The sequence below is a fragment of the Bos mutus genome, chromosome 10, assembly GCF_027580195.1.
Source record: "Bos mutus isolate GX-2022 chromosome 10, NWIPB_WYAK_1.1, whole genome shotgun sequence".
Lineage (NCBI taxonomy): Eukaryota > Metazoa > Chordata > Mammalia > Artiodactyla > Bovidae > Bos > Bos mutus.
Window position 1 is genome coordinate 24,481,206 of NC_091626.1, and position 26,134 is coordinate 24,507,339.

At 49.0% G+C, this 26,134-nt stretch overlaps 1 protein-coding gene across 1 annotated transcript in view; it reads left to right on the top strand.

Moving 5' to 3' along the window:
- Positions 1–26,134, top strand: part of DPF3 (double PHD fingers 3) — a 272,635-nt gene that overhangs the window by 135,468 nt on the left and 111,033 nt on the right. Inside the window, exons 4-6 of the mRNA XM_070377597.1 lie at positions 8,364–8,491; positions 15,312–15,407; positions 25,228–25,306. Of these exons, the coding sequence (XP_070233698.1) occupies positions 8,364–8,491; positions 15,312–15,407; positions 25,228–25,306 (303 nt within the window). The remainder of the gene's footprint in view (positions 1–8,363; positions 8,492–15,311; positions 15,408–25,227; positions 25,307–26,134) is intronic.

A 26,134-nucleotide genomic window follows, 5' to 3' on the forward strand; every position in this document is an offset into this window, starting at 1 on the left:
TTGATTTCCTTTAGGATTGATTGGTTTGATCTCCTTGCAGTCCAAGGGAGTAAGCATTCTTGCAGAGGCCTACACAGCCCTTCAAGGCCCCAGCACTCTCTGAACGGCTCCTGCTCTCCCCCCTGGCTCACTGTGCTCTGGGCAGACAGACCCCAGATTCAGAGCCTTTTTGTGCTAGCTCCTTTGCCTACAACATCCTTTCCCTATGAGCAGTGTGGCCCCCTCCCTGCTCCTTCAGGTTAGTGCTTTCCAGACCACATGTAAATGTGGACCCACCCTCCTATCACTCCTGATGTTCCAGATTCCCCTATCGCTGTCCCCCCCACCCCCTCTTTGTTTATCTCCAAAACGATGATTACTATCTGCCATTCTATGGGTCTTGCTTGTTTATTTTCTGTCTTGTTTCTATGCCACTAGAATATAACTTCTATGAGGGCAAGAATCTCTGTCTCTTGTTCATAGCTGTGTCCTCAGCACCTAGAACAGAGCCTGGTACACAGTAAATGCTCAATAATTACTTGTCAAGTGAACCACAGTCTCGTCCATGTGGTTCTGCTGTGACCTCCAAATCTTCTGGACGCATCCCCCTTTTGCACTCCACCCCAAAATTGGAGCAGCATCTCAGCTCCGAGCCGAGTCCCACCCTCAGCCTCCTCTGTCCTCTGCTCCATACTTGGCTTCTTTGCGTCCACTCCCCCTGGGCCCATGTCCAGGTGGGGGTAGCTGTGTCTCACCACATCTGATGGTCTGAGTGTGTTAGAAGGGGAGGAGTTTTGCTTATAAGTGCAAGGAGAGGAAGACTTTAGGAGGTGAAAAAGAGGGGCTCTCATGAACCGAGCATCTCCCTGTGCAGACCCTCTATGTCTGTGATCTCATCTGGCCCCATAACAACACTGGGAAGTGGACTGTGTTCTGCAGATGAGGAGAGCAAGGCCAAGTGTGCTGTGAGGGTACGAGACCTGAGATTTCACCCCAGACAGTGATCGGTATTCTTGCACCTTCCAGTGATCCGTATTCCCTTGAACCATTTCATCACTCCATCCAGTCCTGCTGTCCTTCCCCTCCCTCACCTTCCTACTGCTGCTGCTGCTGCTAAGTCACTTCAGTCGTGTCCGACTCTATGCGACCCCATATACGGCAGCCCATCAGGCTCCCCGTCCCTGGGATTCTCCAGGCCAAGAATACCAGAGTGGGTAGCCATTTCCTTCTCCAATGCATGAAAGTGAAGTTGCTCAGTCGTGCCCGACTCAGTGACCCCATGGACTTCAGCCCACCAGGCTCCTCTGTCCATGGGATTGTCCAGGCAAGAGTACTGGAGTGGGGTGCCATTGCCTTCTCCGCACCTTCCCGCTAAGTTCTATCAACTTGGTTGGTCCACTAACCAGCAAAGTGGTGAGCTTCCTTCAACAGCGTGGGTGTTTTCCTGTGTCTCAGAGGTGGGAGATTGCTTATCTGTGGTGCCAACCTCTGGGTGCTGCTTCCAGGGGCTCATCCTTGCATGTTGGCAAGGGGTGAGGGAGTTGGCAGAGCAGAGGGTGGGCGCCACAGGCCTTCTGGGGGGCATGATCAGTCCTCCTGTGGTGTGGATATCCTGGGCTTCTAAAACAAGTGGTAACAAGGACCTGCAGGGTGCAGCCTGGGTGATGGGTCCTCATTGTGAACCTCATCTATTTTGAGCTTTATGAATCACAAAGCAGGGAGTCAAATGTAGCCAAGAAAATGGCACCCCTAAGGAATGAGCAGATGGATTCCGGGGGCCCGCCACCATCTCAGGAAATCAGGGCTTCAGTCCCCTCCAGTCTCCTCCCCCGTGGGGTGAGTGATAGCAATCCCCTCCTCCTCCTTCCCTGTGAGCCTGAGAGTCTGGTGGGCATAAATGAAATAATGACTCTTAAGCATTTTGCTCCTTGTATAAATCCAAGGAAATGTGATGACCTTAACTCCTCAAAATAATAAGCAACCAGAATAGAAGACTGCATGTTTGTATTTTTTAAAGAAACGAGTCAGGTGAGGGAAAAAAAAATCTGAGCACTCATGATGCAGCAGGAGGACTGTCTGCCATTGTCTGTGGGATTTCTCCCTCCTTTGCACCATGGCTCTATCTCCAGGCTCCTGCGTCAGAGAGAGCCCGTGATGGATGGACGGATGGATGTGGCTTGTCGGGGTGTTTCACCACGATTTCCCTTGGGGCAGCCTGTCTGTCGGCAGAGCACAGCCTCCCCAAAGATGGTATCTCTTGCAAACTCGACAGCTAACAGACAGCTCCCCTCTTTGTATATTTCCCCAAAGAAGAACTGTCTTAATCTGTTTTTTTATATGGCATATTTTATTATAATCCATATATGACTTGGAGGTTCCCAGTCCTCCATCCTGAGCCAAAAAAAAATGCACGAGGAGTCGGAGGCTCCATGAGTCCGTGACATCTGAGCGTTAGCATTTTTAAATGACCTGGGATTTAATTACTCACTGTACTCCCATGTTGCACTTTCGGGTTCGTCTTGCCTGCATCCTGTTAATGAGCTCAGTGGCTCCAACAACCCAGTGGAAGCCTTGCATTTGGTGCATTGGGTGGCAGGCTTGGGGCACCTATGTCAAAAGTCTGTGGCTTTGATCTTTACCCGAGAGGATGCCTGGTCCATCCACAGCCCTGGAGAGAAGTCACTGCTCTTCACTGGTGATTTTTTTTGTTTTGTTTTGCTTTTATTTGTGCTTTTCTTTCTTTTTCTTTTTTAAAAAGACTTCTATGCTTCAATCCTTGTTTGTCTAAGAGGTTTTTTCTTATTTGGAAACCGATTTGCTTCGGTTTGCACAGAAGCTGTCTCTGGTGTGATGGATCGTGCTGGAAGTCACCCAAGGAGTATCTCTGTTCCCAATTAGAAGTGGAGGCAAAGCTGCCTATGGGGGCCCGGAGAGGCGGCTGGCTTGGGTGACAGCTGCTGCCGCTCTGGAGAGAGTAACGATCCGTGGGTTTATATCCATGTGTATAAAATCAGGCTAATTTAAAGATGAATTATGTGTGTGTGTTTTAGACCATTTTCTTTTAATGTTAAGTGTTTGATGGCTCCTGTCAGGTTATGTGGTCCCCAAATTTGCTTGAGGATCAAAATGAATATGCTTTTTAAAAATTATTAAACCCTATATCCAGATGAACTGTATTAGAATAAAACTGAATCAATGATGTCCCTACGGGCTTCGTAGGGAGCGTGTCTAGGACATGCATTGTGCAGGAGCTTGGACCTGTTACTTTATTTCGCCTTCATGCTGGGACCTCCTGTGGTCCAGAGGCCGGGAGTGTACCTTCTGCTGCCTTATGGGGAGGGCACTGTCTAGCCGGTCACTCTGACCTTGCAGGCCTTACCCAGAGTGCTTTGAAACCATGTTTGCCAGGGGTCAGCTAGAATGCTGTTTGGGAATGGCTCTCAGATGGGTATCAGGTAGACAATGCTAAGAACTGTATTTAAAATGTCCTCCCAGTTTTGAGAAGCCAAATTTTAGCAAATGTTGCTTTTAATGCTATAAACCTGTAGTGTTTCATAGGGTAACCACCAGTCACGTGTGGCCATGGGACACTTGAAACGTGGCTAGTCTGTATTGAGTTGTGCTGAAACTGTAAAATGCACACTAGATTTCCAAGATTTAATGTGAGTGAAATAATGTAAAATATCATGGTAATTTAAAAATATGGATTACACGTTGAAGTGATAATGTTTTGGATATATTGGGTTAGATAAAATGTATTTTAAGACTAATTGTACCTATTGCCCTTTGCTTTTATAAATGTGGCTACTAGAAAATTTAAAATTACATGAATGGCTTGCATTATATTTCTGTTTGACAGTGTTGCTGTGCCATTAAGTCAGAATCATTCAAACTTCAATGATAATAACATATAGCATTTGTAAGACACTTAAAACACCCCAGGCTGTTTACATGTATGATCTAAGTGTGAATCTTAAGTTTTAAATAGGAAAAGGGTGAGGAAAAAAATTGATAGCCTCTCTTCCCCACTCTTTCACACACTAGTTTTTGTGGGGATCTTTTCAGAGTTTCTTTATGGGGTATGCTACCACATTTAATTCTCATGCTAATACTATGAAATAGATACTATGATAATTTCCATTTAACATATAAGGAAAAAGAGACTTAGAGGTTGAAGTAACCAGCCTGCGGTCCTTTGGCTAAAACATAGCAGGGCCAGGGATTGACTTCAGGGTTTCTGAAAGCAGAACATCTATGAGCCGATTAAGTACTTTGGAAAATTTCTCTGTGACCCTGGGAAGGTCTCTATGTCTTTCTGGGCCCCACATTTCTCATGAAGTGATTGGACTCTGGATGCTGTTGGGGGGTCGCTTCTAGCTCTTCAAATGTAGGAGAGCCCATTCAACTCTTCCCATTTTGCTTCTCTTCTCCCTCTTGCTTCTGACCTTGTGCCCATCTCAGAGCGCCAGGACCAGAAGACCAAGAGGGTGGATTGAGTGATCAGAAAGCAGGATGGAGGAATAGTTAGTGGGGGAGGAAGAAGGAGCAGGGGGAGGAGGAAGAGAAAGTTTCCTAGCGATGAAAAATTCTGTGAGTTCAGTACTGTTGTGCTGAGTGAACACCCCATAGAGATGTTCACATAGAACACAGTCAAAGACCTTGACACAGCTCTGCCCTCGGCCTCAGCAAAGGTCTGCCTTTTATCTTGAAATATGAAAACTGTGGAGAGGGTCTAGGAATGCAGTGAACATGCACGAAGGTTTGGAAAAAGACTTTTCATGGAAGGACCAGATCGAGGCAAGGTGAAGTTCATACAGACTAGCAATTAGAAGAATGGATTCTGAGGCAGATTGGGGATAAGGCGGGATTTTGCCCCTGACCAGCTTTCTGATACTGGGCAAGTTCTAAGTCTCCCTAAGCTGCAGCATCCTTATCTTGAAATGGGATGATAACTGTACTCACCTCTCGGGCGGTGGTGGGGATTAAGTGATACACGGCAGTAACAGCTGACACAGTTTGAGTGTTTACTACCTACCAGGCATTCTGCCACATGTAGATTGTGTTTTTATCTTCCCTTGTAGTTCAGTCGGTAAAGAGTCTGCCTGCAATGCAGGAGCCCCGGATTCAATCCCTGGGTCAGGAAGATCCCCTGGAGAAGGAAATGGCAACCCACTCTAGTATTCCTGCCTGGAGAATCCCATGGACAGAGGAGCCCGGCAGGCTACAGTCCATGGGGTTGTAAGAGTCGGACACGACTTAGCGACTAAACCACGACCACCAGGCATTCTGCGTGTGCACAAACACATCAGTGCTCGTTGGGGCTGAGCCTGCAGACTACTGCTAATTCAATGAGTGGGGCTCTCGTCACCGTCTTTACTGCGTCTAGGAAACATCATTTGGCTGCATTCTTGTCCTGCTGAGTGGCTCCTGGTGAAGTTACTTAACTTTTCTGAGCCTCGGGTGACTCGTTTATAAAATGAGATAATTAAAGCAGACGATCTGTAAGGCCTTCTCAACTGTAAAATACTGTGCAGTTCTGGAAATAGAATTTATTTAGTGTTGAGAAGGCTGAGGGGGATACTAAAATATGAACTTCGTATATATATATAAATATATATATATATGATTCTTATAAGTTTGAAGGATGGTGAACAGCTGTTCTCTTTTGGCTGAGGACAGGGCATGAGGCAACACATTTTAATTGTTTGAGATTAGACATTTGGAAGACTTGGGAGAAAGACTAATGTGTCACTGGAGCAGGCTCTAGAGCTGCACACTTTGAACTCATCAAGGCAGACGGTTGGCTATTTTTCTGACACTGAGATGTAACTTCATCACACAGTCCTTCCCTGAAGCCTTGATCTTAAATAGATACCCCACCCCCCACGGCCCCCAGCACCATATTCTTCCTTCACATTTTACCCTGTTGTTTTCCTCCATAGCACTCATGACACTTTGCACATTTATTTTGTACTTTCCTGGTAGCTCAGACGGTAACGCGTCTGCCTACAATGCAGGAGACCCGGGTTCGATCCCTGGGTCAGAAAGAATCCCTGGAGAAGGAAATGGCAACCCACTCCAGTACTCTTGCCTGGAAAATCCCATAGACCGAGGAGCCTGGTAGGCTACAGTCCATGGGGCCGCAAAGAGTTGGACACGACTAAGCTACTTCACTTCACTTCATTTAGCACTTAATGTCTGTCCTTTTAGATTGTAAACCATGTAAAAGCTGGATTGGTCATTATTTGGCTCATCGCCTGTGTACCTGTTCTAGCACAGTGGTTGTCACATAGCAGGTGCTCAGTAAATGTTTGCAGAATGAATAGATGGGTGAATGAGTTTCAGGGGCGGTTGGCTTGGTGGTAGTGCTTCTTGATAGAAGTGAACCCTCTGCTTGCCTTTTTTGGTAAGAAAAATCCCAAAGACCTTACCTTTCCACAATGTTAGATACTGTTTCTCCTTCCCATCATCATCTCCTGGGGTCTGATCACACGTGCGTGTGAGTTTCTTCAGTTTTGATGGGCTGCCTGAGTGCCCTTCCTTATGGGCTGGTCAGCCTGCATTTGGTTCTAGTGGAAGAGACAGAAGGGGTACGTGGGGTTTCATTTGAGGGAGAATAAAGCCCGAGGGCTTCCCTGGTGGCTCAGATGGTATAGAATCTGCCTGCAGTTTGGGAGACCTGGGTTCCATCCCTGGGTTGGGAAGATCCCCTGGAGGAGGGCATGGCAACCCACTCCAGTATTCTTGCCTGGAGAATCCCCATGGACAGAGGAGCCTGGCGGGCTATAGTCCATCAGGGTCACAGAGAGTTGGACGTGGCTGAGCGACTGAGCACACCCATACAAAGCCCAATGGAACATGGCTTGGTTGTGTTGACTCTTTCCATTTGCTCCCCCAGATCTGCTTTTTGTCCTTCTTTGCACTGCCCTGTGCCCCTGGAAGTTGACCTCAGTGGCTTTCTCAGTGAGGTTCCCTTGACCTTTGGCTTCCGGTTGAGGTTGGCCAACGGAAGGATGGAGCAGGAAGACCAGGGAAGGAGAGAGCGGTTGGGCGTGTGTGCCTGGGTTCTCTGGCCCACAGGCTCACAGAACTCCTACACAAGAGCTTGCCCAGGCTCTCTCTAGGTCTTGCAAACACACTCTCTCTGTCCCTCCAGGAATAGCAATGCTCATAACTCCCTACTGTTAACTCCTCCTGGGTGCTTCCCCATTCCTGTCCCCTCATTCCTGTCCACTTTTCTGTGAATAGTCCCCACACTGGACTCCATACAGATGGGCCATTCGTTCCCCCAACCATTTTCTGGGGCACCTCACCCTTGTGGTCTTGCACCATCTTTCCTGATAGAAGGTTGGGACCATGAGTCTAATTGCAGGGTCTGGGGGTATGAGGTACAGGATCCAAAGAGAGGGTTGGAAGGATATTTTGTGGTTAATCTGAGTGCGATCACCTGTTCCTAAGGTTTCTGTTTTTAGTGAAACAACGACAACAAAACTGACCAGAAGACCTCCACCCATCCTCTGGGTAGGAGATGGGAGGACTTCTCGAGAAAGGGGGTTCAGTGTCTCTCTCTGGTTTCTCTCATGGGCAGGGCTGGCTCTGGTTGCCACTGCTCAGGTGACCCCATGACCTCCAGCCCCAGGAAGCCAATCAAACTCTGATGTCTTCAGAACACACGGCCCGATGTGCGGGCACTGCAGCTCTTGGCTGCTGATTGGGGGCCTGTTAGGCATCCGCTCTTTCATTCTGTTTCTTCCTTGGGCTTCAGAGGCCTTTACTTCCCCGGTGAGTTGATTAGAACAGCCTCTCTGAGGTTGAAATAGCTTTTCACGGAGCAGACTGGAGCTGGGCAGCCAGCATGGCCGCGGGGAGGTCATGGAGTTGACAGATGAGAGTTGGCATGGAGGGAGAGGATAATAAGACTTGAGGCCAACACTGGTGCACCGCTTTAGAGTTTTCAAAGTGCTTCAATGTGAAGGAACACATTTATGCTCCACAAAATGGCCTGGTGGGGGGGCTGGGCATTGTCATCCTCACTTGTAGATGTGCAAAAAAGGGCTGGGGGTGGTCCTTGAGAGCCTTGCCCAAAGTCACAGGGTTGGAGAGTGGCAGAAGCAGGACAGAGACCCTGCCCGTCTGACCCTGTGTCCATCAGGTGCCCCTCCTACCCAGCCTCCGCTGTCTCTGAGGGAGCAGGCAGGGCTGGGCTCTGACTAGGAGACTGGGAACTGGAGATGGAAAAGCCGGACCCAACTCCAGTGTTTGCGTTCGACCAGGGGGAGAGCACGCAGGCCGCCTCAAGTCCTTCTCAGATGCTGCGGCTCCTGCTTGCCCCCCTCCTGTCCCTCCTGTCCTGAGTGGGCTGACGCTGCCTTTCTATTTTTCAGAAGTGGAGCTGCCCCTGAAGAAGGATGGGTTCACCTCAGAAAGCACCACCCTGGAAGCCCTGCTCCGCGGTGAGGGGGTGGAGAAGAAAGTGGACGCCAGGGAGGAGGAGAACATCCAGGAAATACAGGTATTTCTGTGCTTGTGGGGTAGCGGGGGCCAGCGGGGGAGGCGGTGAGCCCGAGCATCACCGCCCTGCCTCCAGAACTGCAGTCCCAAGTTGGGGCCTCCTCTCCAGGGCCAGGACCGCGTCTCCACTGCTCCGAGGCACTGTGGCTGGGAAGCTGGCCTCTGTCTCCCCGTTCATCCACTCAAAATGGAGTTTGGGAGCCTGTGTGTGCCAGGCACTGTGCTAGGCCCTGGGGACACAGTGATGAGCAAGACTGACCGAGTCCTCACCATGGCGGGGCGCCAGCAGCAGAAAGCTTGGGTGGACGGCAGCCAGCCTCCCAGGGAGCTCCCCCCCAACCCCTGCCTCACTCCCTATCCTCCTCCGCTCTAGTTCACTGGCTGCCTTGTCCTTCCCCAGCCCGCCACTGCTCCTTCAAGGCCAGTTTAGAAGTCACGCCGCCCCCTGCCTGGCGGGGTTGGTGGCTCCTGTCCCCGTGCGTCCACCAACCGCTGTGCATAGCCCAGCTAAGGCTGTCACCAGGCAGGGTCACCAGGCAGCCTTAAAATGGTGCACTCTGTTTCTTTATGTTTCTTGAGTCTCCATTGTTGGCACAGCAAATTGTAATAATATTAATACAAATATGAAATACTAGTGTTTAATAATTAAGCATAATGAGATTATTAAAATTAAATCACGTTTATACTTTGCATTAAAATTTGATGTTTTATGTTGTACATGTATATGGCTATAAAATTACATCTTTATTATTAATTTTGCATTCAATTTAATATTTATGTATTAATTTATTAGCATGGTAATTAAATGACTACCAGTTACATGTTTGGTCTGCTTTGTAAGGACCGCCAGCATGCGGATTCTGTCCAGTTGGGGACGGGGCCTTCGTGTTCACCACTGTACCCTTGGGGCCTTGCATGAGTCCAGCAGAGTTAGGTCACAATAAAGGCATTGAATGAGTCCATGAATGTGGCCTCCTCTGCCATTCCTGCTTTCAGGTAAATATGTGCTAAGTCGCTTCAGTTGTGTCTGACTCTTTGCAGACCCTATGGACTGTGGCCCGCCAGGCTCCTCTGTCCATGGGATTCTCCAGGCAAGAATACTGGAGTGAACTGCCATTTCCTTCTCCAGGGGATCTTCCAGCCTCAGGAATCAAATCCGTGTCTTAAGTCTTCTGCATTGGCAGACCGGTTCTTTACCACTAGCGCCACCTGGGAAGCCCCAAAAGAGAACAGGCTCTGTTCTATCTAGAGCCTGAGCAATTAATCACCAGGCTCCTCTGTCCATTGAATTCTCCAGGCAAGAATACTGGATGGTCGAGTCTCTTCTGATTGGTCGTCACAGCATGGCTTCTCAGAGTTACAGCCCTACTACAGATCCTTATTGATGCAAAACTTTATTTGTCTGACATACCTTGGAGTCATCTTCAACCCTGTCTTTCTCCCACACCCAGTATGCGTTCATCAGGTGTCCTATCCACTGCTCCCTTAACGCAAATCCAGAGAGTAGCTCTTCTCCCCATATGTCCTGCTGCTACCCTGGTCCAGGCTCTCGCACCTCCTGTCTGAACTGTTGCTGTTGGTTTCTGAGTAGCCCCTGCTGATGACTGACGGGGGCCTTCCTTGTGTGCAGAGCCCTGCACTGGCCCCTGTTCTCCCGAGTAAAAGTCATGTCCTGTCCCCTCCCTCTGACTCGCTGCTTCCTCTGCAGGCTCACTGGGCTCCAGGCACCCCGATCTTTCGCTACTCACTCTTACACCAGGCACGCTGCACCTCTGGCTGTGCTCTGGCTGCTTCCTCTGCCTGCCAAGTCCTCTTCCCAGAAGTCTGCTCGGCTCTCACCCTCACCTTCTTCAAGTTCAGCCCCTGTCTCTTCTGCTCTGTGAAGTTTCGCCTGACCGCTGAATGTAATACCACATCCTGTGTCCTCCCCAGCCCCCAGCAGTCCCCATTCTCTTACTCTGCTTTCCTTTTCTTTCCCCCCCAAGGGTTTATCATCTAACATAACTTACAGTTTACTAATTTATTATCCTATTGTTTGTTTTCTGTTTTTGTTTCCAACAGAATGTAAACTCTTCGAGGGCAGAAATCTCTTGTCTGTCTTGTCTGCACCTCTTTTGTATCTCAAAGCCTAAACAGCGTCTGGCACATAGTAGTTCAATTCCGTTCAGTTCAGTCGCTCAGTCGTGTCTGACTCTCTGCGACCCCATGGACTGCAGTAGACGCACAATAAATATTCATTGCGTGGATGCACGAGTGAACAGATTCCTGTGAGTTGCCATCCCCCGTCCATCCCCTCTCCATGTCCTGCTTTGATAGCTGACCTTTCACCCCCAAATGCAACTCTGCTTGTACCATACCCTTGTTTAAAAAACTCAGCCTAACACGCTTTTGTTTCCTGCTAAATAAATGCAAAATGATGAGTGTGATCTTCTTGGGCCTCCTCTCTTGGCTCCTAACCTAGTTTTCAGGCTTATTTCCCACGATTCCTTTACTCCTTCTGTTCTCCGGCCTTCTTCCCTCCGTGCCTCTGGTCATGCTGTGCCCTTTATCTGGCGAGCCTTTTCTTCCATCGCCACGTGTACAAATTCCTCCCATCTATTAGGCTCGGCCCCAATAGCACCTTCCCCGTGAAGCCTTTCTTGATCACACCCACCCCCTAGTTCTCTTTTTACCCCTGGCATTTAGAGCACCTAGTATTTTCTTTTTCTTCCTCTGCTTTTTTTTACTCTTCATGTATTATACCCCATTTTTTGGACTTTTAGGTCTTTGAAGTCACTGTCTGTCCCATCTGTAATGCCGGTTAAGAGTATTTTTGCACAGTTAGTGTAATTTGACCAAGTCAGTGAGAGGGACAGAGCCATTGCTCAGAAGTCTTGATGCTCCAGTGATAGGCAGCCCTTTCTTTTTGAGCTGGAGATGAGTGTGAGTCCTTCTCGGGCAGCATCAGGCCAGTGTGCAGGTTGTCATTGTTGAATCATCACCATCGCCCTCATCCCTGTTGTAAACTGAAAGCCTACTGTGTGCAGAGCACAGGGCTGCCATCTGCTGTGCTAGAAGCCAAAACCAGGTCCAAAAGCCAGATGCGTGTACATGTTTTTATTGACTTTGATTGTTAAAATAAAGTATGCATGTGGCAAAGGAACCGTTTTGTTCATTTTCTTTTCTTTCATTCATTCCACCAAAATTTATTGAGGGCCTCCTCTGAGCAGGCATTGTGCTGGGTTCTGGGCAAACAGGGAAACCAAGGAGAGACCTGTCCCCACCTCTCGTGCTTGTGTTCTAGTGTGACGTATAGATGGAAAGCAAGTAAATGAGTCAAACAGCTGCCTTTCAGGATAAGCGCCATGAAAAGAACAGAGCGCCAAGGCTCCGTCTAAAGGAGGGACAGATTCTAGGTGGTGTCCTAAGGCAGACAAGGGCTCTCCCCCAGTCCTGTGGGAGGAGGAGGTGTCAGCAAAACGAGGGACCTGTGGAAGGGCTTTCTGGGAGGAGGAATGGTGCTCTTGAAGTTCTCATGATAGATCTGAGCTCATTGCATTGAAAAAAACAGAGGCTGGTGCAGCTGGAGCAGGGTGCCAGGGAGGGAAGGGCCCAGGATGGGGCTGGAGAGGCGGGCAGGGCCAGACCTGGAAGAGACTCATGATTTCATGGGACATGAAAAAGCAATCCATTCGAGGGGTTTTAACCAGGGCAGTGAATTTGTGTTTCCTGAAGACCTGTCTGGCTGCTGTGTGGAAAGGAGACTGGATTCAGGGCCTGCAGTGGAAGGAGGGAAATCAACTAGGAGAATTTTGCACTGTTCCAACCAGTGATACTGGAGTCTTTAAAGAAGAATTCCTCTGAAATGCAAAAAAATAAAAATAAAAAAATTCCTCCTTTTTAAATAAAGCCAAAAAGCACAATCACAAATGATCATTACCATCTCTGTAAACATTGTTTAGAGTCTCAGGGAGAAAAGTTATTTGAAAATGTGTTTGTTTTCCAAGTAATACCCTTGGCCAGGGAATGTAGGTATGTCATGGGGGGTGAGCTGCGTCCCTAGCTGGACACAACTGCCCTGCTCTCCTGGTACAGGATGCCCCCTCTGCTTCCTGAGCTCTGAATACGAGTTCTGTTTGTGAAGAGCTCCTGGCTCCTCCTGTGCTTTCTGGTGTCAGGGCCACGTTGCAGGAAACGCAGAAGCACGGGAAATGCCGCTGTCACATGTGAGGCCCGAAGCTCAGACCAGAGGTTCTAGAGATGCAGGGAGGCTGATGGGAAGAGGGAGGGAGAAGTCAGTTTCCTCCCAGATGTTGAGACTGTGCAGTGTGTCTGGGGACAAGTGCAACTGCCCTCCCCAGCTTTTGCCTTCTAACCCAGAGTCTATATGGTGGGTAATAAACACCTTCATAATAAAACAAATTCGAATGGAGTCAGAATTGCACTGAGATGCCAGAGGCAATGACCTTTAAAGTCAAGACACTCAGAACTTACCATGATTAAATGACTTTCAACACCCAGAAAGTTTGCAAGGTGGCTCTACAAACAGCAAGAGCACATCTTGTATTTATGCTACATCTTTTCACTGAAGGCTGCAGAGCACCTGACTTGTCACTGTCCCACCGGTCTTCCCCCTGATGGTTCAGGAAGCCAAGGCGCAGAGAGGCTGGGTTGCTTGCGCTGGGCCGAGACCAGCATCCCGGAGCCGCGGGCCAGAGATTGTGTCCAGTTGCTGCTGCTGCTGCTCTGTAGGTGTAAGGTTGGCTCAGAGAGCCTCAGTGCTATCAGCTGATGGTTTCCCATATGAACCTGGTAGAGAAGCCAGAGACGGATTTACTATACCTGTTTTGAGTTCTTTGGGAGATTTGGTTAATTAGCAATATCCTGACCACAGTGATGGAAATGGAACACTCTGACAAGAAGGCAGTGGGAGAAGGTCACTGGAAATTCACCCCTGGGCTTCCTGCATTGAGGGCAAGCCAAGGGCATGGCCCAGGAGGCCACCTGAACAGTGATGGTGACACTAGAAATCAGTACCGTGCATGCTGCCTTCTAAGCCTTTTCATAGCTTGTGTGATTGTCGCACCATCACCACAGGATGGGTGGATGCTGGTGTCCTGTATACCTTGGCGCTGCCCCCCTTTCCAGCATCGTCTTTTGCCAGTCTCCCTGAGCCGCTGAGCGCTGGTCACACTGGCCTCCTCGTGCTCCCTGGACAAGCTGTGCTCACCTCCCTGCTTCTGGGCCTCTGCTCATGCTGATGCCTCTGCCTGGAATACTTTCCCTTCTCTTCTGCCCTTGGTCCTTGTTCCCAAGGTTAGTCCCTGTTCATCCTTTACGTCTCAACACCCTTTGTTCACTTCCCCAGGTGAGCCCTACCTGACCTCAGATAAGGTAAAGTTTCTTTCTAACAGCCTCTCACAGCGCCTTGAACTTGTTTGCCACTGTTTTCATAGCAGTTATAATTATATGATTATGTATGCTGTTTGAATCTGTCTTCCCTGCATTAGGCTGGGGAGTCCACTGGGGCCAGGTCTGTAGCCACACTGTGGCTGATCTAGGACAGCTCCTACCATGCAGTCAGCCCTAGATAAATGTCTGTTGATTGACTGAATGAATGAGTTCCTATTTTGTAACTGGGGAAACTGAGGCATGAAGCAATGATGACTCTCCCAGGGTCACACAATCAGCTTACAAAGAAGCTCCTAGGACCCCTGACATGGAATCCATGGGCTCCCCTTCCCCTTATCCCACTTCTACCCTGGGGGAGGGGAGGCTGGTCCTCTGCCATAGTCTCTTATCCCTCCCTTAAACCCGGAGATACAGGTTTCCATTTTCTTGTCTCCCACCAAGTGAGTGAGGTGCTCAGGTCCTCTAAGAAGTATCATAATATGCCTTGGAATTCTCAGACACAAGAGCTAGGAGAGAAATGGAAACACTGAGCTGATGAACCTGACCTTGCTTTGGTTGTGGATTCTGCTACATAATCTTGAGCAGTCGAAACTGTTTTCAGCCTCAGTTTGTTTACCTGTAAGATGGAAGTTGGCTTCTCTGCTGCAGTATGACTTGCAGGGCTGTTGGAGAGAGAGAATTAAATTGAAGCTCTATTACAAGTGCTGTAATGACAATCCAATTCTCTTAAAAGAAATAACAATGGGAGATGAGGAATAACACATGCATGTCAAATTCTGGTCAGATGGATAGGAAGTTACTTGTTTTCGTCAAACTAGGCAGCATTCCAGAATGCCAGGGAAAGGAGAGACGTATTTTCATATCTTTGAGGTGGCCCTTGAGGGACAAAAGGAAAATTACATTAAAGTAAGCTTTAGGAAAAGACCCTGATGCTGGGAAAGATTGAAGGCAGGAGGAGAAGGGGAGGACAGAGGATGAGATGGTTGGATGGCATGACCAACTCAATGGACATGAGTTTGAGTAAGCTCCAGGAGTTGGTGACAGACAGGGAAGCCTGGAGTGCTACAGTCCATGGGGTCGCAAAGAGTTGGACACGACTGAGTAACTGAACTGAACTGAAGTTTTGACCAGACATCTTGGGCCTACATAGAAGAGTACCCTTACTAGAGTATTCTCTTTTTAGAAAACACTTTGTGGGCAAAAAGTGTTGAAAAGGTCGGTATTCTGGGAGGACTTGGCTGGAAGGGTCTGGGAGAGAGAGTCGGTACACAGGAGCTCCAACTCCTGGCCAGTGTTTTGGAGGCCGAGCCACGGCAGCATCTTCACTGTGCTAAAAATAACAACAAAACACAACCCCCTCCTCGTTACCCTCTGAGGATCTTCTCCTTTGTGCTTCATTTCTCAATGCTTCTATGTTCTTCTTATTTCAGAGGGTTTTAGAAAATGATGAAAATGTAGAAGAAGGGAATGAAGAAGAGGATTTAGAAGAGGATATTCCCAAGCGGAAGAATCGGACCAGAGGACGGGTAAGCTGGGGATGCCAGGAGGGAGGGAAGAGATCAGGGAGGTGGGGGGCCTGTCAGACAACTGGACCCCAGATTCAGAACCCAGCTGCAGCTGGATAGAGAGTGTATCCATGGTCTTCCTCACAGAACACTCGGAGAGGAAACCGCCAGAAGAGCTCTGGTCCCAGGTGGTAACCTTCCAGAGTTTAGAGCTGGCTAGAGGGAGAGATGGAGAAGGCAATGGCAACCCACTCCAGTACTCTTGCCTGGAAAATCCCATGGATGGAGGAGCCTGGTGGGCTGCAGTCCATGGGGTCGAGAAGAGTCGGACACGACTGAGTGACTTCACTTTCACTTTTCACTTTTATGCATTGGAGAAGGAAATGGCAACCCACTCCAGTGTTCTTGCCTGGAGAATCCCAGGGACGGGGGAGCCTGGTAGGCTGCCGTCTATGGGGTTGCACAGAGTCGGGCACGACTGAAGCGACTTAGCAGCAGCAGCAGCAGAGGGAGAGAAGTGGCAGAGGGCACAGCGAGGGGATGGGGAGGGTGAGAGTGAGGTATGGGCGAGGGTAGAAGATGAGGAGAGTGTGACTGCCGGCCCCATTCCTCAGTCGTAGAAGAAGGCTGAAAGTGTCCTGTCCCTAGGGCTGTCCCAGTCTCACAGGTACTGCTTTGGCATACCTTTCACCAGGCAGAGAGCAGAAGCATACTGGGAAAGCATGGCGGGGCCATAGCTGATGGCAGCTGTGGTAAGAGTTTTGGAGGTGTGTGGGCCTGGAATGCGGCAAGAAAAGGCCAGAAGCCTGAGGAATAGCAGATGGGAAATCCATGGTGGACGGAATAAAAATATGAGGCTGACCCTTGGGGGGAGGGAGCCAAATGTGAGTGGCGCTCTCAGGCGTTTGGGGTGGTCCTCCAGAGTCCTCACGCTCAAGGCCCGAGGGGTTGTCTGTGGTCATCTTCAGGGGTCTGCAGGAGTATCTGAAAATAACCCGGTGGAGCAGGTGTTGTGGGGAGGGGCTGCCACTTTCCGTCTGGAGAATTAGTGCTCTGAGGCCAGTCTGGCTCCTTCAGGCTCTGCACGGATGGTAACTCCTTCCCCGGATGAGAGGCTGGTCCTAGATGTCCTCTGGGCTTGGGTCAAGTGGTGATTATGGCAAGGCTCTCTATTCCCTGTGGCTCTTGAGTCTGAGCACACATCAGAATCACCGCGAGAGCCTATCGAAATGCAAATTTGCAGGACCCACTCCCAGAAGTTGTGATTTAGGAGGTCCGGGGTTGGGCCTGGAAGGCTGTATTGTAAGCAGGTTCCTAGGTGACTGGTGCAGGCTGCCCAGCAGTGCCCACTCTGAGCTACGGTGCTCTGACCTGGACAGGAGCTGGAATTTCTCAGTCTGGACAGGGCCACCTGCTGATGCCACAGCTCAGCTTCCTCCATGATCAATGCTTGGACATTCTTGTTTAATCTTTTCTTTGCTCCCACTTTCGGCTGGTTTGTAAGTTTGTTTTTTTCTGTGTAGTTTTTTTTTTTTTTTTTTTTGTATATGGGTTATTTCAATGCAAGTCCTAGATGTTTTGTTTTGTTTTGTTTTGTTTTTTTTCATTTAACCTGTGCCATATCTTAATGTATATCTCTAACAGGCATCATTATCATACCTAATAAAAATAACTATTCTAGTATCCTCCACCTTCCCTGGTGGCTCAGTCGGTAAAGAATCTTCCTGCAATGCAAGAGACCTGAGTTTGACTCCTGGTCAGGAAGATCCCCTGGAGAAGGGAATGGCTGCCCACTCCAGTATTCTTGCCTGGAGAATTCCATGCACAGAGGAGCCTGGTAGGCTACAGACCGTGGGATCACAAGAGTCGGACATGAATTAGTGACTACACCACCACCATTCTGGTATCCAGTCCCTGATCATTTCCCCCTGATTTTCTCAAAATCGGCTTTGGCAGTTTGAAACTTGCCTTTTGCATTCTATAACATACTTCTTCCTTGCTATCCCCTGTCACATACATACTTTTTTTCACCTCCATGCCATTTATTTGTTGAAGAACTTGGGTGGTTGGTCTTGTAGAATTTTTCATATTCTAGAGTTGGCAGACTGGTGGTATCTAATGTGTCCCTGGATCCTCTTTATTTCCTGAAAACTAGTGTTTTGATGAGAGACAATTAGATTGTGGATATTCGTGTGTGTGTATGTAAATACCTTTTTGGTGGGGCTAGATTCTTTCCTAGGAGTGATGTGTGTTTCTTATTGCTTCACATCTGGAGGCGTCTGCTGTCCACTGGTTCTGATTTCAGTGGTGGTAAAACTGATCAGTGGATTTGGATGTTGTCAGCTAGAGCTCTCCTTAGAAAACATGCCTCATCATGTTTTTACCTAGTCTTTTTAGTGGCCACTGATAAATTTGCCTGGACCCATGCCTTCATTGGGGGTTACAAAGTAATGAATGATTGTTAAAGAAGACTTTAGAATGTGGGCTTTCTGGGCCTTTTGTGAAACCAGTTGCTGTATGCCTGCAAGCCGGTTTCCATCCCTTCTCTTAGCCCAAAGCAAACTTACTCTAGTAGATGGTAGACAGTGGTTGTTTTAATATCTCTACTCCCTGAAATCTAGGCATTGAACTTGCAGTCAGCAAATATGAATTGGGTGTCTTCTCTGTAAGAACACCATCAGAAGCAGCAGCAACAGTCATCTGTACTGACTGTATACTTCCTATACATCAGGCAATGACAAGGCTCTTCACAATAAGAACTACCTTACTGAGAGTGATGGTAGGTCCTTTATGCTGCATTCTGTATTTCTTCACTGTCCACTGGCCACCTGTGGCTACCAAACACTTGACATGTTGCTCATGCAAATTGAAATATGATGTAGATGTAAAATATTCACCAGATTTTGAAGGTGGTAGTTTAGTCGCTCAATCGTGTCCAACTCTTGCGACCCCATGGACCGTAGCCTGCCAGGCTCCTCTGTCAGTGGGATTTCCCAGGCAAGAATACTGGAGTGGGTTGCCATTCCCTTCTCCAAGGGATCTGCCTGACCAAGGATCAAACCCGAGTCTCCTTCACTGCAGGTAGATACTTCACCGATTGAGCTACCAGGGAAGCCATAGATTTCGAAGACATAGTATAAAAAGAACAGTGACCATTTCATTAATGATTTTATATTGATTACATACTGAAATAAAGATATTTTGGATAGATTGGGTTAAATAAAATATACTACTAAAATTAATTTCATCTTTTTCTCTTTTCACTCTTTTCAAAAATTTGGCCATTGGAAAATTTAAAAGGGCATGTGACCCCCTTTGTATTTCTCTTGGTCAGCACTGCTTCTTTCTTTTCTATAAGTTGGTATTATTACTTCTGGAGGGGTTAAGAACTTGTTCAAGGTTGTCCAACCCAGTAAGGAAGAAGTGAGGATTTGAACACAGGTCTGTACTTTTCCACTGGGTCATGCATGGCCCAGTGCCCAGCATGTGGCCATTGGCCAGTTTGTTGAATGAATGGTTTAATGATAGGAAAAGAACAAAAAGTCTTATTTGAGCTTTCTGGGAGCTGAGAAAAGGCCTGAACACAGCAAGGGAGCTACATGGGGCCTAGGCTAGCTCTGGGCCCATCCATGCTGGCTGAGGGGCAAATGGCTCTACATTGTGCAGGAACATGGTGGACGTGTCACCCATGGTGGGAACCATGGAAGGACCTAAAAGTTACAGGTGAGCCTGCCTGTGCTGGAATAAGGAGTGGAGACTGCTTCATGCACAACCTCAATGCGGCTACCCTTTAATGTGTATTCAAGCCGCTGCTGGCGCCTGGAGGACAGTCACTCCCGTTTCTGTTGTCAGGACTGAGATGCAGTCTAAGGCTGTCTCAGTGTGCGGTCCCTGGGCTTCAGCATCAGTGCCACCTGGGGGCTCATTAGAAATGCAGATGCCAGACTCCACCCCATGGGGCTGAATTGGAGTCTGCACTCTAACAAGACCCCCAGATGCTCTGTGTGTTCATAGAAGTCAGGGCTGAGGTAGTGATGGCAAGAACAGTCTCTACCTTGTCTGAACTCTGAGTTCAAATCCTAGCTCTACCACTTACTAGAGTTTGGGTCAATTATGTAGCCCCTGTGACCTTGACCAAATAATGTAAGTACTGTGGGTCTCAGTTTCTTCATCATGAAAATTGAGTTAGTAATTCACAACTGATTTTGAGTGCTTAATAAAGGTGATATATTATTAGGAGAGGACAAGCAAAGGGAATAGCTCTCTGACTTTGACAATGGAGATTCCCTGAGAGGGAATTTAGGCCCAACAATTAATAATTGGCCCTAGTCTTTGGTAGCTTTAATGCAACAATAAGCCCTACTATAAGTCCATGGTAACTTTAGCCCAACAATTAAAGCTCTTTAAAATTCATGAAATTCCTGTGAGTCATCCATGTGAGTGTTATCAATCAGTTGATCAATCAGTAAGTGTTTATGATGCAGAATGGTGTAGTCCAGTGCTTCTCAAACTTTAATGTGCATATAAAGCACCTGGTGATATTGTTCCAGCGTAAATTCTGATGCCGTAGGTCTGGTGGGTGGCGACTGAGATCTTGCTCAATTAGCAGTATCGCAGATGATGTCAGTGCTGCTGCTCTGAGCACTGCACTTTAATAGCAAGAGTGTAGAACAGTAGTTCTCAATATTTATTTGGTCTCAGGGATTCTTTACTCAAAAATTACTGAGAGCCCCCAAAGCTGTTGTTCTGGTGGCTCATAACCAGTGATACGTCCCATGTTAGAAACAAACAGAAAAATGTTAAACTTAAGAGTACACAAGCGCATAGACTGATGACATCATTGTGCGGTGTAGCCCCTGGAAAACGCCATTGTGCACTTGTGGGAGGATGAGAGTGAAAACTTTCAGATAACACTTTGGTACTATTACAAAAATAGTTTTGACATCAGAGACTCCCTGAAAGGGTCTCAGCGACTCCCAAAGATCCTTGGACCACGATTTGAGGACAACTGGTATAGAGCCACTAACTCTCTGCTTGGGACTGAGTCTATCCTAGTTGAGAATCTTTTAGTTGTAGAAAACTCAACAAGTTAAGCAAAAATGGGAAGTATTTGAAAAGCTGCTGAGCTATTGCCCGAGATTTGAGCAATTTTGGAAGATTCAGGAAGGACCAGAAAGTGGCAGGGATTTAGGACAGGGAAAAAGTAAGGAACCCAGGCAGTTTCTGGTCTTTATTCCTTCCTCCTTTATTCTTCTCTTACAAGATTGCCTCTTCTGCTTCTCTGTGCATGTGGCCCCATAGTTCCTGAATTTATGGGTCCCTAGTTCAAGTGACCTGTACTAACTAGAGTCACTATTGTCCAATTTGAAGTCTGTTGGAGGTAGAATCTGATTGGCCCAGCTTGGGTCATGTGTCTACTTCTGATCAGCCAATCAACAGTAGCCAGTGGGGCAGGGTCGTGTGGTGCAATCAGGCTGCCATGGCCCACCAGTGTGTGAATGGGAGGTGGAGTGGGGAGGAGTGGAGTGAGATGGGCAGTTCTCAGAGTGGGAGGGTGGTTTTTTTGGACATCAGTCTTCTGTAACAGATTCTGGAAACCTGGGCCTCCGTCTTCCACATAGGCTCTGTGACTATGGGCAAGTCATGAGCCTTTTCTGAACCTGTTTCTTCAAGTACCAAATGGGAATGATATTAGTCGGTTAAACTCAGATGGTATTGTAGGAATTAACTGAGGTAATATATAAGAAAGAACTTTGGTTGCTGTGTGCCCTGCATAGTACTAAGTGTCAGGGGTTATAATAAAATATGGAGTGTCATCTTTGCTCTCCGGGACCTTGGAATTAAATTGAGGAGAAAATGCTAATAGTCATGATACAATTAGAACGCAGCAGGCTTCTGACTGTGCACTTACCAAATGCAATAAGAGTTCAGAGGAAAGAGAAATCAACTGGGCAAGGATGGGAAATAATTTATTGAGTACTTCCTGTAGACCTAGTATTGTGCCCTGTGGTTTCACACCCCCTTATTAGCTCTGTAACAACTCTGCAATAAAGATGCTGCTCTGCCCATTTTACAGCTGAGAAAACTGACACTTAGACAAGTAACTTGTCCAAAAACACATGCTAGTGTTTAAAGATATGTCCGTCTGACTTTAAAACTGATGCTTTACTCCTTAGTGTGGCAAGGGGGAGATTCTCGGAGGAGTGGCATGTTAACAAGGCTAAAGCGTGGACCAGATATGGCTGGGCAGAGTAGGGGCTGATCCATGACAGGGATCAATCAAAACAAAGACTGGGATGTAGCATGAGCATGAGGTGATCGTGGTGGGGTTGGTATTAGGATATCCTTGGATAAATCAGTAGACTTCGGATGGCTGTGACTGAGTATGTGATTGAATGAATGACCATGGGCTCCTGTCCTTTTCTTCTTTTGTCTCATGAGTCTGAGTATCATGCAGGATGCATTGGGTAGGGCAACACAGAGGCAGAACCCTAGCTGGTGAGTTCTTTGAGCAGCTCAAGGGTTAATTGATGCCCCTGGATTAAGATATGGAGTAAAAGGGAAATGCAAAGGCTAAGATGTCCTTTGAAGGAAGACAATACCAGGTGGATACAGAGAATGAAGGAGAACCAAAGACAATTAACTTACTGACTGGCTGGTGGACCAATTCATTTATTCAGCAAACATTTATTAAGTGCTGTTTAGGTGGCTGGCCCTGTGCCAGGTTCCAAGTATAATGGTGGCCCAAATAGTGCATTTTCCACACTTATGTGGGGGAAACAGAAAACCAGCAAGTACACCAACAAATACATAGTATAACATTGTGTGTACGTGCTTAGTTGCTCAGTCATGTCCACCTCTTTGTGAGCCCTTGGACTGTAACCTGCCAGGCTTCTCTGTCCATGTGATTTTCCAGGCAAGAATACTGGCGAAAAGTGAAGTGAAAGTGAAAGTCGCTCAGTCGTGTCCAACTCTTTGTGACCCCATGGACTATAGAGTCTATGGAATTCTTGAGGCCAGAATACTGGAGTGGGTAGCCTTTCCCTTCTCCAGAGGATCTTCCCAACCCAGGGAATGAACCCAGGTCTCCCACATTGTATGCAGATTTATTGCCAGCTGAGCCGCCAGGGAAGCCCAAGAATACTGGAGTGGGTGGCCTATCCTTTCTTCTCCAGCAAATTTTCCCAATGCAGGAATCAAACCAGGGTCTCCTGTGTGTTGCAGGCGGATTCTTTACCAACTGAGCTACCAGGGAAGCCTTTAAGAATACTGGTAGTCATTCCCTTCATCCAGGGGATCTTCCCGGCCCAGGGATTGAACCTGGATCTCCTGCATTGCAGGTGGATTCTTTACCATCGGATCCACCAGGGAAGCCCAGTATAATGCCAGATAATGCCAAGTGCTGTGACATGAAGCAGGATGGAAGGCATGCGTGAACATACATTGGTCAGGAGGGCTTCTCTGAGGAGGTGACATGTGAGCAAGACAAGTAGGATTCCGAGTTTCTAGGCTTGATATGTTGGAGGAGACTGGAAGAGTGCTTCCCTGATAGCTCAGTTAGTAGAGAATCTGCCTGCGATGCAGAAAACCCTGGTTCAATTCCTGGGTTGGGAAGATCCCCTGGAGAAGGGATAGGCTACTCACTCTAGTATTCTTGGGTTTCCCTGATGGCTCGGCTGGTAAAAAATCCACCTGCAATGTGGGAGACCTGGGTTTGATCCCTGGGTTGGGAAGATCCTCTGGAGAAGGGAAAGGCTACCCACTCCAGTATTCTGGCCTGGAGAATTCCATGGACTCTATAGTCCATGGGGTGGCAAAGAGTCTGACACAACTGAGCAACTGTCACATACATACATACCAGCCACTGCAGGCATCCCTGGCCTGTGTCCCCGATGCCCTGGAGCCACGATCCCTGTCTGCAGTTGAGGAAACTGAGGTGCAGGGAGAGAGTGAGAGCGTTATCAAGCCCTGGCTCTCGACGGGGGCCCCCCTCCCTCTCGGGCTGCTCCCAGTTCTGGCTCCCCTCCTCTCCTCCCTGGCGGGCGGGAAGTATTTTTAGTCTCCCGAGCCCCCTCCCCGAGTCTGCCTTTGGCTCTGTCATTCTGCTTGACTTGCTTTCACCTGCTCCGAGGCGGCTGTGACAGGGCTGCGGGCTGCACACGTCAAGCTGTCCCTGGCTTCTCTGAGGGGACGTTGTTGGGGGGTGGGCGCGGGCAGCTGAGGGTGACCACCCTCAACGTGGGCAGGGAGGGAGGCCTGTCAGTGCCTGGGGGAGGGTGGCTGCCAGGGCCGCACAGCTCCCTCTTGGGGTCAACTCTGAGTAATGAGGGTGAGGGGAGGGGGCTGCTAGCTGGCGGGGTGTGCAGGGATGGTGGGGGGGCGGGAGGCCAGGCGGGAAAGCACCCTGGAGGGGAGGGGAGGAGGGAGGGGAGGAGGGAGGGGGAATTTTGTTAATTTGTTTTGGAGAGAGACAACCAAGGAGGTGGTGGCCGCGGTAGCTTGGCGGGTGGTTGTTGATTGTGAACTGTGTGTGTTTGGGGAGAGGGTGTACATCACGCGACTGGGGTACAGGCCTTTCCGCTATGATGTCCCCAGGGAAAGTGTGTGTGTGTGTGTGTGTGTGTGTGTGAGAGAGAGAGAGAGAGAGAGAGAGAGCATCTCAGGCCTTTTGACTGTGAAGCCCCCCGGGACCACTTTTCCAGGCCAGGTCCCATTTGCTCTGCACACCAGGTGCTGCCATGTTTTATTTCTCTTCCACTGCGCCTTCCTGTCTCTGTCCCCAAAGACCCCAGCGGGCCCTTTCCCTGCTTGGGAGTTTAGTGCTACTCATTACCAGAAAATGACCCGGAGGAGGCTAGGGTGCTACCCACGTGACCGCTGTAGGACTCACAAAGGTCTAAAAATAAACCCTGCCATGTTCTCTTAGCCACTGTCCCAGGGCTGCCGAGCTGCCAGCTTCCTCTCTGGCTGCTCTTGTCAATCCTTGGAGGTGGAGCCCACCCCTGCATGCCGCCCCCCAACCTCCAGATGATGCTGGCCCTTTCTGGGAGATGCACACACGGTGGGGATGTCAAGAGTCCAGCCCCAGGAGACTTTGAGGTGTCAAGGTCTTGGCCACTGGCTGGAGACTGGAGGCAGACCACACAGGAAGGCCTCAGCAGATGCCCACCCCGTGGAGTAGGCTGAGCAAGTGGGGAGGGGAGTGCCCCACGGGCCTGGGCTCCTGCCCCAATTCTGGACCTGGCTCGCTCTTGAGAGACTTGAGGTGGAGGGGGTGTGAACACAGGAGTCTGGGGTGATAGTTGCACGCTCATGCTGCTTGCTCTCATTTCCCCACCATCTTGGCTGCCGAGGGGAGCGGGTTTGGCATCTGCGTGCGGTGTCAGCAAACCTGGGGGCTGAGGAGTTGGAGAAAGAGGTCCTGGGGGCAACAGTAGAGGATGGGAATTCGGACTGCCCAAGGCTCTGGAGTCAGACTGTCTTGAGTTTATGTCCTGGCTCAGCACTTAGTGACCAAGTGACCTTGGGTGAACTGCTTCACCTCTCTGTTGCCTCAGTCTTCTCATCTGCAAAATGGAGATAATAGTTGCACCTGCTTTTTGGAGTTGTGAGGATTTAATGAAGTGATGCAAGTGAGTTCCTGAGTCATCTGGGCAAGTTACCTAGCCTCTCTGGGCCTCAGTTTCCTGGCCCATAAAGTGGGGTTGGTATAGGTACGAGTGGAGTATAAGGTTGAATGAGGAGATCCAGGTGAAGTGCTCAGGGCCTCACAGAACACACACTGGGGAACCACAGTGATTGTCAGCATAACAAGCACCCCGATATTCCCGTGTCTCCCCAGGCCCGTGGCTCCGCAGGTGGCAGGAGGAGGCATGACGCTGCCTCGCAGGAAGACCATGACAAGCCCTACGTCTGTGACAGTAAGTACAGTAGATGCCACCTTCCTGCTGGGGCCCCCACCATTCCCTGAGCTGCTCCAGCCCGGAGCTTGCTGGCTCCTCCTCTCGGGCCCAGACCTCAGCTTACCTGCCGGCTGCTACCTCACTGCAGTCACACCTGACCTCCTCTGGCCGCTCCCCCAGGCCTGGTGTTGCTGCAGGAGGGAGAAGCCAGCCTGGGGGGCCTCCCTGCCCTGTGCTCCTTTCCCTGAAGTGGCCTCCTTCGTGGCTTTCCTCTGGCTCCCTCTCTTTCACTCTCTCTGTCTCTGTAAGGCTCATCCTCTATTTCTTTTTCTGTTTCAGAGAATTACAAACAAAAACATAACTCAAAATCCTCCAACAGAGGTGCTTGGCTCCAGCGGCTTTTCATTTGTTTCCCTTTAATTTCCTCTCTCTCCTTTCTCTCTCTCTCCTGTCCTAGGTAAGGCAGGTTATGAATCTTTCTCTGACGATGACTTAGTTTAATAAATGGCCTGCGATCCATCTCCAGCCTTCCTCACTGGCTTCAGGAACATCTCTGGACAAGTGACTCCCCGGCTCCGGGGTTTAGGGTCTGCAGACAGAGCTGGGGAGGGACTGAGGAGGGCAGAGCTGTGGGAACAGTGGCAGCAGGTGGACCTTGGAGACCTGCAGCTTTTGGAGGGACTGCTGTCAGCCTGAGAGGGCTTTGTCTTTCTCACCCACCAGAGCACTGGGCCACGGTGGGTTTAGATCCTTGCCCTAGTTGTCTCCTCACCAGATCGGGCACCATCTGCTCGCTCCATGGCAGGGGCGGCCCTTGAAACCGCCCTCCCTGACCATCTTCCCTTC